The sequence below is a fragment of the Aedes albopictus genome, chromosome 3 (genome assembly GCF_035046485.1).
Source record: "Aedes albopictus strain Foshan chromosome 3, AalbF5, whole genome shotgun sequence".
Lineage (NCBI taxonomy): Eukaryota > Metazoa > Arthropoda > Insecta > Diptera > Culicidae > Aedes > Aedes albopictus.
The window spans coordinates 54,339,174-54,353,000 of NC_085138.1; the positions used below are offsets into that span (position 1 = coordinate 54,339,174).

Below are 13,827 nucleotides of genomic sequence, written 5' to 3' on the forward strand. Positions count from 1 at the left end.
TCACCTGCAATCGCCACCTCTCGCTGACGAAAACGGCACAATACCCCTGGCAACGACGTAAGAAGGTCTGGGCCCTTCAGCAGAACATCTTAAGAGACACACCATTCGCCTTGGCGGCCGCGTCCCAGATAATACGCACTTTCCCTGGCTTACGTGGGTTCGTTACCACTCCTAGTGGAAGATACCATGTACGGTGCGGATCACTATTTGCCAACTCCTGGGGTGTTGCTTTGTGAGCATAGCCTTTAACCTGGTACTCGGAAATTTGCCTTTCCAAGCTCTCTTTCAGTTCTGGATTAGATCTCAGCTTCCGCTCCAGGCAAAGCAAACGACGTTCGGCCATACCGTAGCTCGATGGTAATTCCACTGAATCGTACCGCCACAGTAATCCGGTTTCATAGTGTCCGTCAGCACGCTTGATCGTCGTTCGCCGTAGAATCTCCTTCGCTCGTCGATCTTCTTCTGCTTCTGGTCCATCAGCTACGGAAACGCCAAGGTTCTCCATTGCAAAGTAACCTTTCACCAGGTCGTGTAGGTCGGTTTCCTCTGTGCTCTTGCAGATGTGCAATACTGGGGACCGAAAGTTCACTTTAGTGCCGTCAGTGCTTCCGAAGACAGTCCAACCCAACCTAGTTTTCGCTGCCACTGGTTCGCTGTGCCGCCCTTCTCGTATCTTGATAGGCAACGACAGCTTTATGTTGTCCAATCCAATCAGGATTCTCGGAATAGCGTCCTTGTAGCTTTTAACCGGAAGTCCGGCCAAATACGTGTACCGACGCGACAATTCATCGTACTGTAGTGTCTGCACCGGAAGATCCAGCTGACGCACAGTGCTAACATCCAACAGAGGGAAACTTTCGCTGTCTTCTTTCCCAGAAATCCTCAGTGAAACCATCCTAGAATCACTTTCATGACGGGAAACCTTCGAAGTCCATGTGAGGCACAGCGGTTGCCGTTTACCCTCAAGGTTCAAGAGGTCAGCTACCTCCTGGTCAATCAGTGTAGATGATGAGCCTTCGTCGAGGAACGCAAAGGTAGAAATCTTGGCTTCCTTTCCGTGCAATACCACTGGTACTATACGGAAAATCGTAGTTTTGTGATTCCAACGATGGATGTTCACGACGGCATCGGTTTTTGACCGCGCAGCAGAATTTTCGGAAGTCGTTGGTTTGGCCGCCAATTGTTGACTTGGGTGCAGCGATGTTTTTTTGTGCAGTCTCCAATTCCACAGGTACGAGTGGATTTGCAAGACCATTTTCCATGTGGCACCAGACAAACCAAGCAAAGTTGGTGATTTTCTACCGCCTTCATGCGATCCCCGAACGACATGGACTTGAACTTGTTGCAGTCCCTTATTCGGTGCTTCACGCTCTGGCAGACATAGCAAGGTCTCTCTTGGGTATCCACTTTCTTTCCATGCTGCTCGAATCTCCGTGGTTCGGCCGACACATGAGCGTTGATGTAGGCCTTCTCCCTCCTCGGTTTCTCGTTTTCAACAGCGCGAGGTCCGTCAAAATCCGTGAAGTGGGCCACATCACTCGCTGCTGACGTGATGGCACTCATGTAGTCGCAGAACGTTCCCAAATCGACGACACCACAGTTCCTTTTGAATAATGCCCAGTCCAGTCGAAGGTGTGGTGGCAACTTATCCACCAGCTCCTGCAGTAAAGTTGGATTGGACAGATGGGCTTGCTGGTTGGCAGCCTTCAAATGACCGACTAGGTTTTGCACGACCAAGCCGAAATTCACCAGGCTCTCGAGCCTTTCAGCCTTCGGAGTAGGAACGCCGCGCACTTTGTTGAGCAGCGACTGGACTAGTCGCTCTGGGCTCCCGAACAATGTTTCAAGTGTTTCCATCACTTTCGGGACCGAAGATGGCAGCAAAAGGTTACTCCGAACGGCCTCTAATGCTCTGCCCTTAAGGCATTTTTGCAGTCGCATTAAATTCTCAGCTTGAGAATATCCACACATCGCTGTGGAATTACAGAAGCTGCTAATAAAAAGTGGCCATTCTTCGGGGCAGCCAGTAAAAACTGGAAGCTCCTTCGGCACCACTTGTCTGGCCGATAACTGCTGCTGGAATTGTCCCCACAACGATTGCTGATCTTGTATCTGCTGCAGTTGGGCAGCATGTTGCTCGCTCTGTTGTTGTAGCGATACTGACGACGTCGTCGTCTGCTGGACCGGTGATCGCGATGCCAATCTCTCCGGATCGGATGGATGCTGTGGTTCCGGGGTGTACGAAATTGATTCTCGCAACACAGATGGGGGCTGCGATTGTTCCACTAACTGATCACACATCACCGACGCAAGTGTGCGTGGCTGCCGAGAAGACAGCTGAGAGAACGACGCCCGTGTCGTTGGTGGTAGTTGCATGCTCGATATTTGCTCTGCTAACTGGATAGAAGCATCAACCGGCGACTGCACTACCTGCGGTTGCTGCGACGGTGGCGATACAAACGCTCGAGATGTGTGTGGCTGTTGTGGTACAGGATTCGATGAGGGCATCTGTGTACGCTGTCCGACTCTCGACTGTAGCAGCGGTGATTCACTTATCGGTGGGAGCGACGAACGTACGTGATCAGCTGATGGCCTTGAAATTGGTTCTTGAAACAAGAACGTTGGTAGTGGCGGTCGTGGTACGAGCTTCGGCCGAACGGGTGGAGGTTGCATAGGTTGTGCAATCACCGACTGTGTATACACTGGCTGTGTAAACACTGGTTGTATGTACAACGATGATTGCGTTTGTAGTACGCTTCGTGTGGTCGGTTGCCTACCTACACCATCCAATCGAATCGGAGTGGACGCTGTGATCGGGTTCTTCATACCGGCTGAGGTACTCATTAGTATGGGACAAACATCAAACTCTCGCTCCAGTCGACTTTTTTGATTCCATTTAGGTCCCATATGAACTGTGCAAAATTTCAGCGCAGTCGGTGAAACTATAATTTAGCGCAAGCGGTTCAAAGTTTTCATAGGATTTACTATGGGAAAAGTTACACTTTCAGATAAAAAATCCTAGAGGTCGCCCTTTGTCTCCTTAATTCAAATCGACCAATGCTTCTTGTAGAAAAATCATTTATGAAACTTTCCTTCGAAGACCGCAAAACAATTGGATGCTTGTGGAAAAAGTTATTGATTTATTACCGATTAGTGATTCAACGACCGGCTTTTTGTTTTGTTTTATTAGCAGCACGGTAGCTGCTGCCTTGGTTGCTGCTGTTTCTAGGGGTGGTGATGCCTCCCGCCACCCCATGCGACAACGGCAACAGCAGTGCTGCTGATAAAACACAACAAAAAGCCGTTCGTTGGATCACTAATCGGTAATAAATCAATAACTTTTTCCACAAGCATCCAATTGTTTTGCGGTCTTCGAAGGAAAGTTTCATAAATGATTTTTCTACAAGAAGCATTGATCGATTTGAATTAAGGAGACAAAGGGCGACCTCTGGGATTTTTTATCTGAAAATGTAACTTTTCCCATAGTAAATCCTATGAAAACTTTGAACCGCTTGCGCTAAATTATAGTTTCACCGATTGCTCTGAAATTTTGTATAGTTCATATGGGACCTAAATGGGATCCAAAAAGTCGACTGGAGCGAGTATTCGTTTTTTTCATACAAGCGTGTCCCACACTAGTACTCATACCCTCAGTACCAACGTTATCGGCGAGCCAGTCGATTGCCGGCCTGGATGATCGTTGTTGATTTTCATCGCTTGTCCCAACTACCGATGGATTTGGTGGAATTTTACGAACTGCTCCTGTATATTTCGCGAGTATTCCGCCGACGGGTACGTTGACCTCACTGCCAATCGTAATCGGCGGAAAGATGTCCTCTACGTGCTGTGGGATTGGATTCCCCCCGGCAGCTTCATCCAGTCCGTCGATCCACATTCTCACCTGACTGCTCCTGCTCGAACGGCTGCGACGACTCCTGTGGCTCCCAGCATCGTCGTCTTCAGCATCAGCTAGAAGCAGGGCATACTTCTCGTCGAGGTACCTTTTATCTAGCGCAGCTTTCGCGGCCCGAGCCTTCTCCTGCAGGATACGATCCTGCTCCTGCTGTTCCTGGATCAGTTTCTCCTGGGCCCTTTTCTCCTCTTCCAGTCGCATGAGTTGTAGCTGAACCCGTGTTGACCGAGATGTGCTACTGGTTCTTCCCGAAATCGAGGCTCCACTGATCGTCACTATGGAAGTACAATCCTTGCATGTCCACTTACCGCTGAAGCTCTCCGCCACCTCCGCACACGCACGATGGTACCAACGTCGACATCGGTCACAGGCTACCATTTCTGCTACGTGATGAGGAGTTTTGCATCTCTCGCAAATGTCCTGGGATCCCCCAGCAGTGGCCTTCGCAGCAGCTCGCGTAGTGGTGGGCATCATCGATTCGTCCTCTATGTGACCTCTATGAACCAATCTCTCTGTACACAGAAACACAACTCCAACGAGAAGAGTTCTTTAAAGTGTTGGCACGGCACAGAACACAGAAACGTAAGACACAGTTCTTGTAGCAATTCCCATGTATTTCATCGTTGAGGAAACAGCTTTAAAGCTAAAAGATAAATTCTGGAGCTCGATTTGAATAGGTCGTATGTACTTTTGTCGATTAAAAATTCGATCAGTTGGATTCGCTTATTACAGCGAAAACTATTGAAATTGAACAAAGTTGATACATGCAGCAGAATCCTTACAAAACAGGCTTTCCGTTGCATCATTAAAAGTCTCCAAAATATCTCCCATATTGCTACAATAACTAAAATAAACTGATCGAATTTTATATCGACAAAAGCACATACGACCTATTCAAATCGAGCTCCAGAATTTACCCATAATTGCAAATCTTCCACACATATTCAATAACAACTTACAACTCTGTGACTCTAGTATACGCTTTTCGTCCTGTATGTTCTGGTAGCCGTCGTGTAGAGTGTTTTTTCGTCTGTATACCTAGTTTAAACATAGTTTGTGTCTTAGTCATAATATATTTATTATGAGCTATTATTTCACAAAGGTTTTACTCACGGTAGTGTATTGATGGAAATATTTTAGAGAAATATGTTTGATCCCGCGATAGTAGTGATTATTAGAGCAAGAAACTAACCTAAAAGTGTATCAAAAACTATATAGCAAACTAATTTATAGGAATTTCAATGGTTTTTGTATAATTACGCACTAATTCAATCGTATGCTTGTGACAACTCATTCTACGGACATTATTTGATTTAATTCCAAACTATACCAATATTACGATCAAATTTCATATTCATGCCTAACTGCACGGACCACATTCCACTTTTTTCGATATTAATTTTCGTCATGACATTTCATATATTCGCTACCTACACTAGCACAGCTATTAGTTGACGGGACATCTGTCAGTTCTGTAACATCCCTATTGAGCTTTTTCGCAGCGACTCCAACGGGTGTAACGCCTCCTGCTACAGTAAGAAATCCTTTGAAAAGGTGACACTGCACAGTGTTCGAAATCAAAGATTTTACGATCAAAATTAAATAACTTTTTTTAGGTTGGTTCTAGAGGTTTAGCGTGTTCTACAAAGTTTTTCTGCATGTTAAAAGACGTCTTTTGATAAAATGTAATAAATGATTAATCCCCCTAGAAGTGAGATAAAAAAAATATTTTTTCGAAATATTTTTTTAGAGGTTTGACGTCTTCGGCAAAGTTGTAGCCCATAATAAGAGAACAAAAATCGTAGAACATGTCAAAGTTCCATCTCTTACGGTTTTCGAGATATGGAGCGTTTTGTGCGAAATACCCCTAAAACAAGTTTTTCCAATGTAGCTTCAACAGATAAAATCCTACAGTTTTGTGACCTTCTACAATCTTGTTCAGGACGTCGAATTACACATTTCCTTTGAAGATGTCAAGTCATTATATCTTAAAACAAAGAAGTTATAGGTAAATTTATCATATTTTAAGGTGTACTTTCACCTTAAGTAACTATTTCCAGCGCAAAATGGCGCAGATGGCTCAGTCGGTAGTTGAAAGATTAGACTTTTTACTATCACTTGGGGGCGGAAACCCTCGTGGGCAATAGTGGGAAAGGTGGTTTAAATACATGACAAAAACTAATTATTTTGCCTGTAATACAAGAAAAATAAATAAAAATTAATCATTTAGGAGCCCACAGTAATTTTTACTGCATTGCGTTATTTCCAGCAATATTTTACAACATTTTTGAGCATGATTTATTTATTTATTTACTTAAATTAGCGACACTTTACACCAAAGTTGCATTCGTGTCGTTTTTGAACATTGTTTTTACCAAACAGAATATTTTATTCATGATTTTGAATTCATATTGTTTACTATCAGATGGTCAGATAATTTCTGATAAAGTTACTTTCAAATTACCTGTTTGAAGTTTTTTTTGGGGCAATATTCAAGTTAAGTAGCGCTAGAAATAGGAAGAAGGAAATATCAAACAGTTCAAGATGTGCTTCAAAACACATAGTAGATTTTTTTTGTTATTTTTTCATGTATTTATATTTATATTTGTTGTTTGACTTTTCAACTACGGAATCAGTATCGGAAAACATCAGGAGAAGTTTTGATTCGTCCGATAGCAGATTTACAGCTTTTTCGGCAATCCACGAGTTTGACTTACAACTGGGAAGCAATAGAAATATATCAGATAAATCAATAAAATACAGGGGGTGCCGAGAAATAACGCGATAGTTTTTTTTTTAATTTCAAACATTATTTTTAATCTCTTGACATTAACCAATTACATGTTACGTCCCATCGTCTGCATCGTGAGTTAATTGAAGTACTTTTCATATTTTTAACAGTACTTTTCACAAAAATCGGGTTGAAAATAAAATTTTATATCAAATTGATCATTTGATATAAAAGATTAACTTTATTTTCACCAGGAAATCGTCAAAATATGTATTGAAGAATGTTAAATTACAACTACTTTTATAAGAACTGCGAAGTTATTTATCAAAACGCATTTGATATTCTAACCACTGTAGCCATCCAGTTTTATGACTATCGAGTAGGTTGTCATTCATTTGGGCATAGATATGTTGTCATTATTTTGAAGAAATTCAATACTTTTATTTAGAACTAGCATTAGTTATAACTCTCGGAAACAATATTTTGTTCTGATGTTTTAATTTTTAGAGATAAAAACTCACTGGTTTTTGCAAAAACGTAGTAAAATATTGCCGGAAGTAACACAGTGCAGTAAAAATTACTGTGGGCTTCTTAATTATTATTTTTTTATTTATTTTGCTTGTATTACAGGAAAAATAATTAGTTTTTTTCATGTATTTAAACCACCTTTCCCACTATTGCCCACGAGGGTTTCCACCCCCAAGTGATAGTAAAAAGTCTAATCTTTCAACTACCGACTGAGCCATCTGCGCCATTTTGCGCCGGAAATAGTTACTTAAGGTGAAAGTACACCTTAAAATATGATAAATTTACCTATAACTTTTTTGTTTTAAGATATAATGATTTGACATCTTCGGAAGAAATATGTAATTCGACGTCCTGAACAAGTTTGTAGAAGGTCACAAAACTGTAGGATTTTATCTGTTGAAGCTACACTGAAAAAACTAGTTTTAGGGGTACTTCGCACAAAACGCTCCATATCTTGAAAACCGTAAGAGATGGAGCTTTGACATGTTCTACGATTTTTGTTCTCTTATCATGGGCTACAACTTTGCCGAAGACGTCAAACCTCTAAAAAAATATTTCGAAAAAATAAATTTTTTATCTCACTTCTAGGGGGATTAATCATTTATTACATTTTATCAAAAGACGTCTTTTAACATGCAGAAAAACTTTGTGGAACACGCCAAACCTCTAGAACCAACCTAAAAAAAGTTATTTAATTTTGATCGTAAAATCATCGATTTCGAACACTGTGCACTGGGGTGTTGTTAGTTACTCGAATCAGTTAAGAGATACATATGTATAAAGATAACGCTGGATAGCAGCTTCCACAAACCCGTTCAAGGGTTCAAGTGTATAAGAGCCAGAGAAACCTTTTTTTATTTCTGTTCTGGTCTGTCACTGCGACCAGCTTTAAGATCTATTGTGACATCACCCGTATCCTTAGTGAAGTGCATATCGCATTACTCAATTGCCATTGAAGGGCAATAAAGTATCGATTTTGATACAGTTTTTGTTTTGCTTTCTTAGAAATTTCTTTCTCATAGAAAATAAAACAAGAGTACTGATAATTGGCCATGCATCGGAAACCTAGCATCACCCTAGTTTACTGCTAAATTCTCCCCAGTAAGAGACCCGGGTTTTAACATTAGCAGCAATACCATTCCAATAATGGAACATGTGTTCGTTCAGTAATAAAGATTCTAGAATGTTCCTTGCACACTAGCACTTTCCAGTCTTCGAAGAGTTAGTACATAGGGTATTGTACCATTTGGGCAGATGTACCTATTATGGGCACTTGCCGCTATAACTAAGTCAATTTTAAACCGATTGACTTGAAATTTTGTATAGAGTTAGGCACGTATAGTATCTAACTTTGTACAAAAATTCAAATCAATCGAATTGAAATTGACTTAGTTATAGCGGCAAGTGACCAAAATAGGTACACCTGCCCAAATGGTACAAGACCCTACACGGACCCCAGCCCAGTTTGATTTCCTTTGCATTGAGGTTAGCCTCAGATGGTGAGGTTGTTAACTATATGCAAAGTAAAGTGGGTAAACTTAGTTTTATTCAAAGACTGGAAGTCATCACAACACCAGTAGCAAAGACTAAATACTATAATGCCTTTAATTACCAGAGCACATATTCCAAAAATTCGACAACAACAGATTTCGGTTTGGTAGATCTATCTCCGCAACGCAACCCAAAAAGGCGATCTACCCACGCTACGGGCTCCGTTAAAGATCGAGCATCTTTTAAACCCCCTCAACCATTCATCCCTCAGCACGGGTCGCCTGACACCTTGGATTGGGGTTACCTGTTTGGTGGACTTTTACCCCCGGAACAGGTGGTCCGTACCGCACTGATGTTATTAACATCATGGATATTTTGATCAGCACAATAGGGCTGGTGCGGCTCAAACAGCGTCTGTAGTTCTGGCATCCAGCGGCTGAGTAAGAAACGCTGCACCACGCCCAGGTAGATCCAAGGTGGTAGCCCCATCAGCGTGGTCTTCCCAGTGTTGGTTGGGGCTTTAAACAGAACTGGCACGATGTCTCTTCGGCGAGACAGGAGTGTTGGCGTAGGCCCAATAAGCCACCCGTAAAAATCCCCATTGCGAATAACATAGGAGAAAATACGACTCGATACAATCGGCAAAGACCCACGCGACGAAATAAGGACTACGATTGGAAACTTGGAACATAGAATTGCAAGTCACTAGGTTTCGCAGGATGTGACAGGATAATTTACGACGAATCACATCACCGCAACTTCGACATCGTGGCGTTGCAGGAGCTTTGTTGGACTGAACAGGAAGTGTGGAAAAGCGGGCATCGAGCGGCTATCTTCTACCAAAGCTGTGGCACCACCAATGAACTGGGAACAGGATTTATAGTGTTGGGCAAGATGCGACAACGTGTGATCGGGTGACAGCCGATCAACGCCAGGATGTGCATTGTGCATGTTAAAAGGTAAGGGCCGTTTCTTCAACTACAGCATCATCAACGTCCACTGCCCATGTTCGCGCCCATCGGGCACTCCGGTGGAAAATGTGCCCCACATTCCCCTACGAGATTGAACAGCGTCACTCAAGCTCCCACAAATGTAAACACGGCGACAGCGCGGGACCGCTCACCACCGACGATGATTGCGATGACGATTGATGATGACAGCTGTAAGCGAGCGCGCGTCGTCGCGGCGGCACCCAGTTGGACGAACGCGTGCATGCCGCGCGTGAGTGACTCGTGAGTGACTTCCACCAGGCAGTGCAGCCAGATGAGTAGAATATTCTGGAATGTTTAATTCGGGAAAGTTGGAGAACATTCTAGATGCACGTTGAGGTGCTATATAAGAAGAGCACCAACTCCGAACTGGGAAACAGTTTGAATTGACCCGGCAAACGGTCAACAGTGAAGTGTGTAATATCGAAGTGTACAAGCGTTCGCGTGGCTTCGACAACGCGAAGTGGAAGTGTATAAGCGTTTGCGTGGCTTCGACAACGCAAAGTTTGAAGTAGAATAAAGTGCTTTAGAGTAAAGTACTTCCCGTGTATTTTTCTTTCTGCGGAAGGAAAAATTCCCGTTTGAGGCACTGCGGCGCCTCAACATTTGGTCCTTCGAGCCGGATCAACGGAGGATTTCTGGTACCCCAGGTCTTGCGAGACTCCATCCCGCCAGGAATCCGAGAACTTCCCGCTTGAGGCACTGCGGCGCCTCAACATTTGGTCCGTCCGAACCGGATACCGTACCTGTGGAGTGGAACCGGCCTACAGTCTCCGGTTCACCATCGAAGCGTCCTGCTGGTCATCGAGGTGACCAGTCGAGGAATCCCTGCCGGTCTGTGGACGATCGGCACCAACGGTGACGTCTTTGCCGCCGGCAAAGACACCATCCCATTGGAGGGTTTCCGTCGATCGACGAGTCGGTCGGCACCAGCGAGTTGTTCCCCTGGTCATCGAGGTGACTAGTCGAGGAATCCCTGCCGGTCTGCGGACGATCGGCTCCAACGGTGACTTCTTTGCCGCCGGCAAAGACACCATCCCATTGGAAGAATTCTACCAATCGACGAGTCGGTCGGTCCCAACGAAGGGTTCTGTTGGTCGAGAAGAGATCAGTGGAACCGAGACCCTTTCCCCTGGAAGATTTTCCGCCGGTCTACGAGGTGGTCGGCACTAGTGCGTTGTTCCCCTGGTCAACAAGGAGACCAACCGAGGATGCTTGTCGGTCATAGGAGATCGGCATCAACGGTGACTTCTTTGCCGCCGGCAAAGACACCATCCAGTCGAAGGAATCCCACCGATTGACGAGTCAGTCGGTCCTGGTGAAACGTCCTGCTGGTCATCAAGGCGACCAGCCGAGGAGTGCCGTACCGGTCAACGAGAGATCGGTATCAACGCTGACATCCTTACCGCCGGTGAGGACATCAACGTACCGAAGAGTCGGTACGACGCTGCGACGCGTCCTGCTGGTCATTGAGGCGACCAGTCGAGGAATCCTGTCGGTCAGTGTACGACGAGCATCAAGGGTGACATCTTTGCCGCCGGCAAAGGCACCAACGAGAACATTTCCTGCCGGTCACCGAGGTCATCGGCTCCAGAAGAAGTGTTTCTTTGGTCAACGGGCGAGAGGAACTACCGCCGGTCAGTAAACGATCGGCACTGGATGCATCATTCTTGCCGACGGCAAGACAACCAAGAAGACAGTTTCTACCGGTCAACGAGTCTTGCGATCGGTACCGTCAAAGCCTTCTGCTGAACAAGGAGATATCAGCGGAAACGAGACAGCCCCTTCTAGTCGCCGAGACACCAAGGAGAAGATCTGCCGCCAATCAGTGAGGCGCTCAGCCCTTACAAATCGTTCCCCTGGTCAACAAGGCGATCAGTCGAGGATTTCCGCGGTCAAGATAGATCGGCACCGTCGGTGAATTCTTGCGTGAGCACCGAAAAGAGGACTTATCGACCAACCACCGACCGTTGAAGTGAAGATGAGACACCGTACACCGGAATTTGAGGCACCCGCCATGCATGAGACACAGCTGCTCATTCATCTCCGTGAACAGGTCTCGCGGAAGACCCGGCACATCTTGGGAAACCTGGTGGAGGCAGAGCACGACCCGTCGAAGATGACATCATCGCTCCTGCGAGTGTACGAGAAGAAGTTAAGCATGTACTACCAGGAGTACGCCAAGCTTCACCAGGAGATCTTGGATCGCATCCCGGCATCGGATTTCGAGGATCAGGGTGACCTGGAGATGGACTTCTACCGGCTGCACACCGAATCGCTGCTAAGGATAGAGCAGCTATCAGCGAGCTTGGCTGGTGAGTACGAACTCAGCAAGAGTGAGCGCCTTGTTTTGGAAAGATTCCAAAGCAGGCAGTGGTCAGAGCCAGCTCGGGAGAAGCTCTCTGGCCAGTCCAACGTGAAACCGCTGCATCACGTTGCGACGACCGTCAAAAAGATGGAGCCCGCTCAGGAAGAGCATTTGAATTGGTCCAGTGTGACGCCAACAAATCACACTGTGACAAATACCCAGCCACCAGCCAAGTCGCAACCGAGAGAGTGCCGAGCTTTTGGTAGCCTCCATAATCGGCATCAGGTGAAGTCCGTCTCAGAAGAACTCTTCGACCCATCCAGTCTAGAGCCGCCGGCAATCTCTGAGACGTCCAAGGACGAACCGAACATCGTTTACAGGGAACACGATAGGTCGTCCTGTATGAAGGAACCGCGTCACACAACGAGATGTGACGTGCCAAGCACTGAAGATCGACATGGCGCGGATTGGAAGCGGACTTCCTTCCGGACAGAGTTCACACCGACGAAGCTATCTAGCCAGTCCTGTGTGCAGCTATCGAGTGGCACAGCGATCCCCGTCCAGGTAATCCAATCGGTCAGCAAGGATTGGAGAACTTCAGGAAGATTGAGGATTCGCCATCAATCGCAGTGTGGTCGCGAGAAGCTCTCCGACGCGCCCAGGGTAGTGCCATCGACTCAGATAGTGCGATCAGATCACCAACCGAAGAATGCTCAGAAGGAGCACTGCAAGCCGGTAAGTATCCGGAACCATCGCCAGCCGGAGTCTGCTTGGGTGGAGCACTCAGGCTCACCAAGTCGTACCTTGAACGCGGACGATTCAGCAGCCCCTGATCGTCTGCGCAGTGTAGATCATCTACACCACTCGGAGCCCGTTAAGAAGAAGCAATCCAATCAGCCAAGAGGAGAATCGTATCCAAACGTCCATCTCCATTCTGTGACATCCGTCGAGCATTTGGAATCCGTTCGGAAGGAGCATTCCAAGCCGACCAGTATCGAGCAGCAGCTACGTCATGTGGAGTCCAGCATAAGGACAGTGACAGTGGCAGCCGTGAAGTGCCCAGAGCTTGCTCAGGAGAAGCTCTCTGGTCCGTCCAGTGTGGAACAGCCCGTTCACACTGCAACTTTCGACGAAGGATCCGTCTTCACCCCGAGAATGCAGACAAAGTCGTATGTAATGGATATGACGAAACCCTCTTCACGTACCATCGAGTCCACGGAAAGCACGAGAGAATCAGAGTCCGCTCAGGAGGAGCTCCCTGATTTGTCCTGCGTAGAATACTCTCTGCGCACTGTGACACCCGCCGTGGAACCAGAGTCTGCTCACAAGGAGCATTCCAAGTCGTGCAGTGATCTGCCAGATTCCACTGCAGCTACCCCGAAACACGTGAAGATCGCTCAGGATAAGCCGTCGCACGTAAAGCCAATGAGTAGTGCAACAGCTGCAATCCAATGGGAGATCGTTCTAGACGAACCGCATCTGCTGTCACACAGGGAGCTCTCACTTGTGACAGTCCTCGACCCTGTTTTCGACCAAGTGGAGTCCGGTCAGGTCGAACCCTCCAAGTTGTCGTCGTATGTGAAAATATCGACGAACCCAACGATATTTCCCAAGAGCACAGAGGCGGAGACCATGGAGTGTGGAACCCTAGACATTGTGAAATTGACTTCGAACACTACAGCACGTGTCATTGTCTTTAACACGTACTGCGAAAAGGTAAAGTTCCGAGACCTGGAAAGACCGAAGGCTACAAAAAAGTGGCACACCAAGCCAGCGAAACCACCACCAAAGATTTCTGCGAATGTTTCGAGGTCTGCTCTGCTGGCCGAGTATATCAGTGCGGAAGCTTGCTCTGAAATGATCGTCG

General features: G+C 46.1%; 1 protein-coding gene across 1 annotated transcript; it reads right to left on the reverse strand.

The window, feature by feature from the left end:
- Nucleotides 1–76: 76 nt before the first annotated feature.
- Nucleotides 77–4,384, reverse strand: LOC134290198 (uncharacterized). The gene is made up of 3 exons (XM_062857264.1): nucleotides 3,649–4,384; nucleotides 1,236–2,717; nucleotides 77–1,074 (listed from the first exon to the last, which is right to left on the reverse strand). Exons 1-3 carry the CDS (start codon nucleotides 4,382–4,384, stop codon nucleotides 77–79), a joined length of 3,216 nt encoding a protein of 1,071 aa, XP_062713248.1.
- Between the last annotated feature and the right edge of the window lie 9,443 nt (nucleotides 4,385–13,827).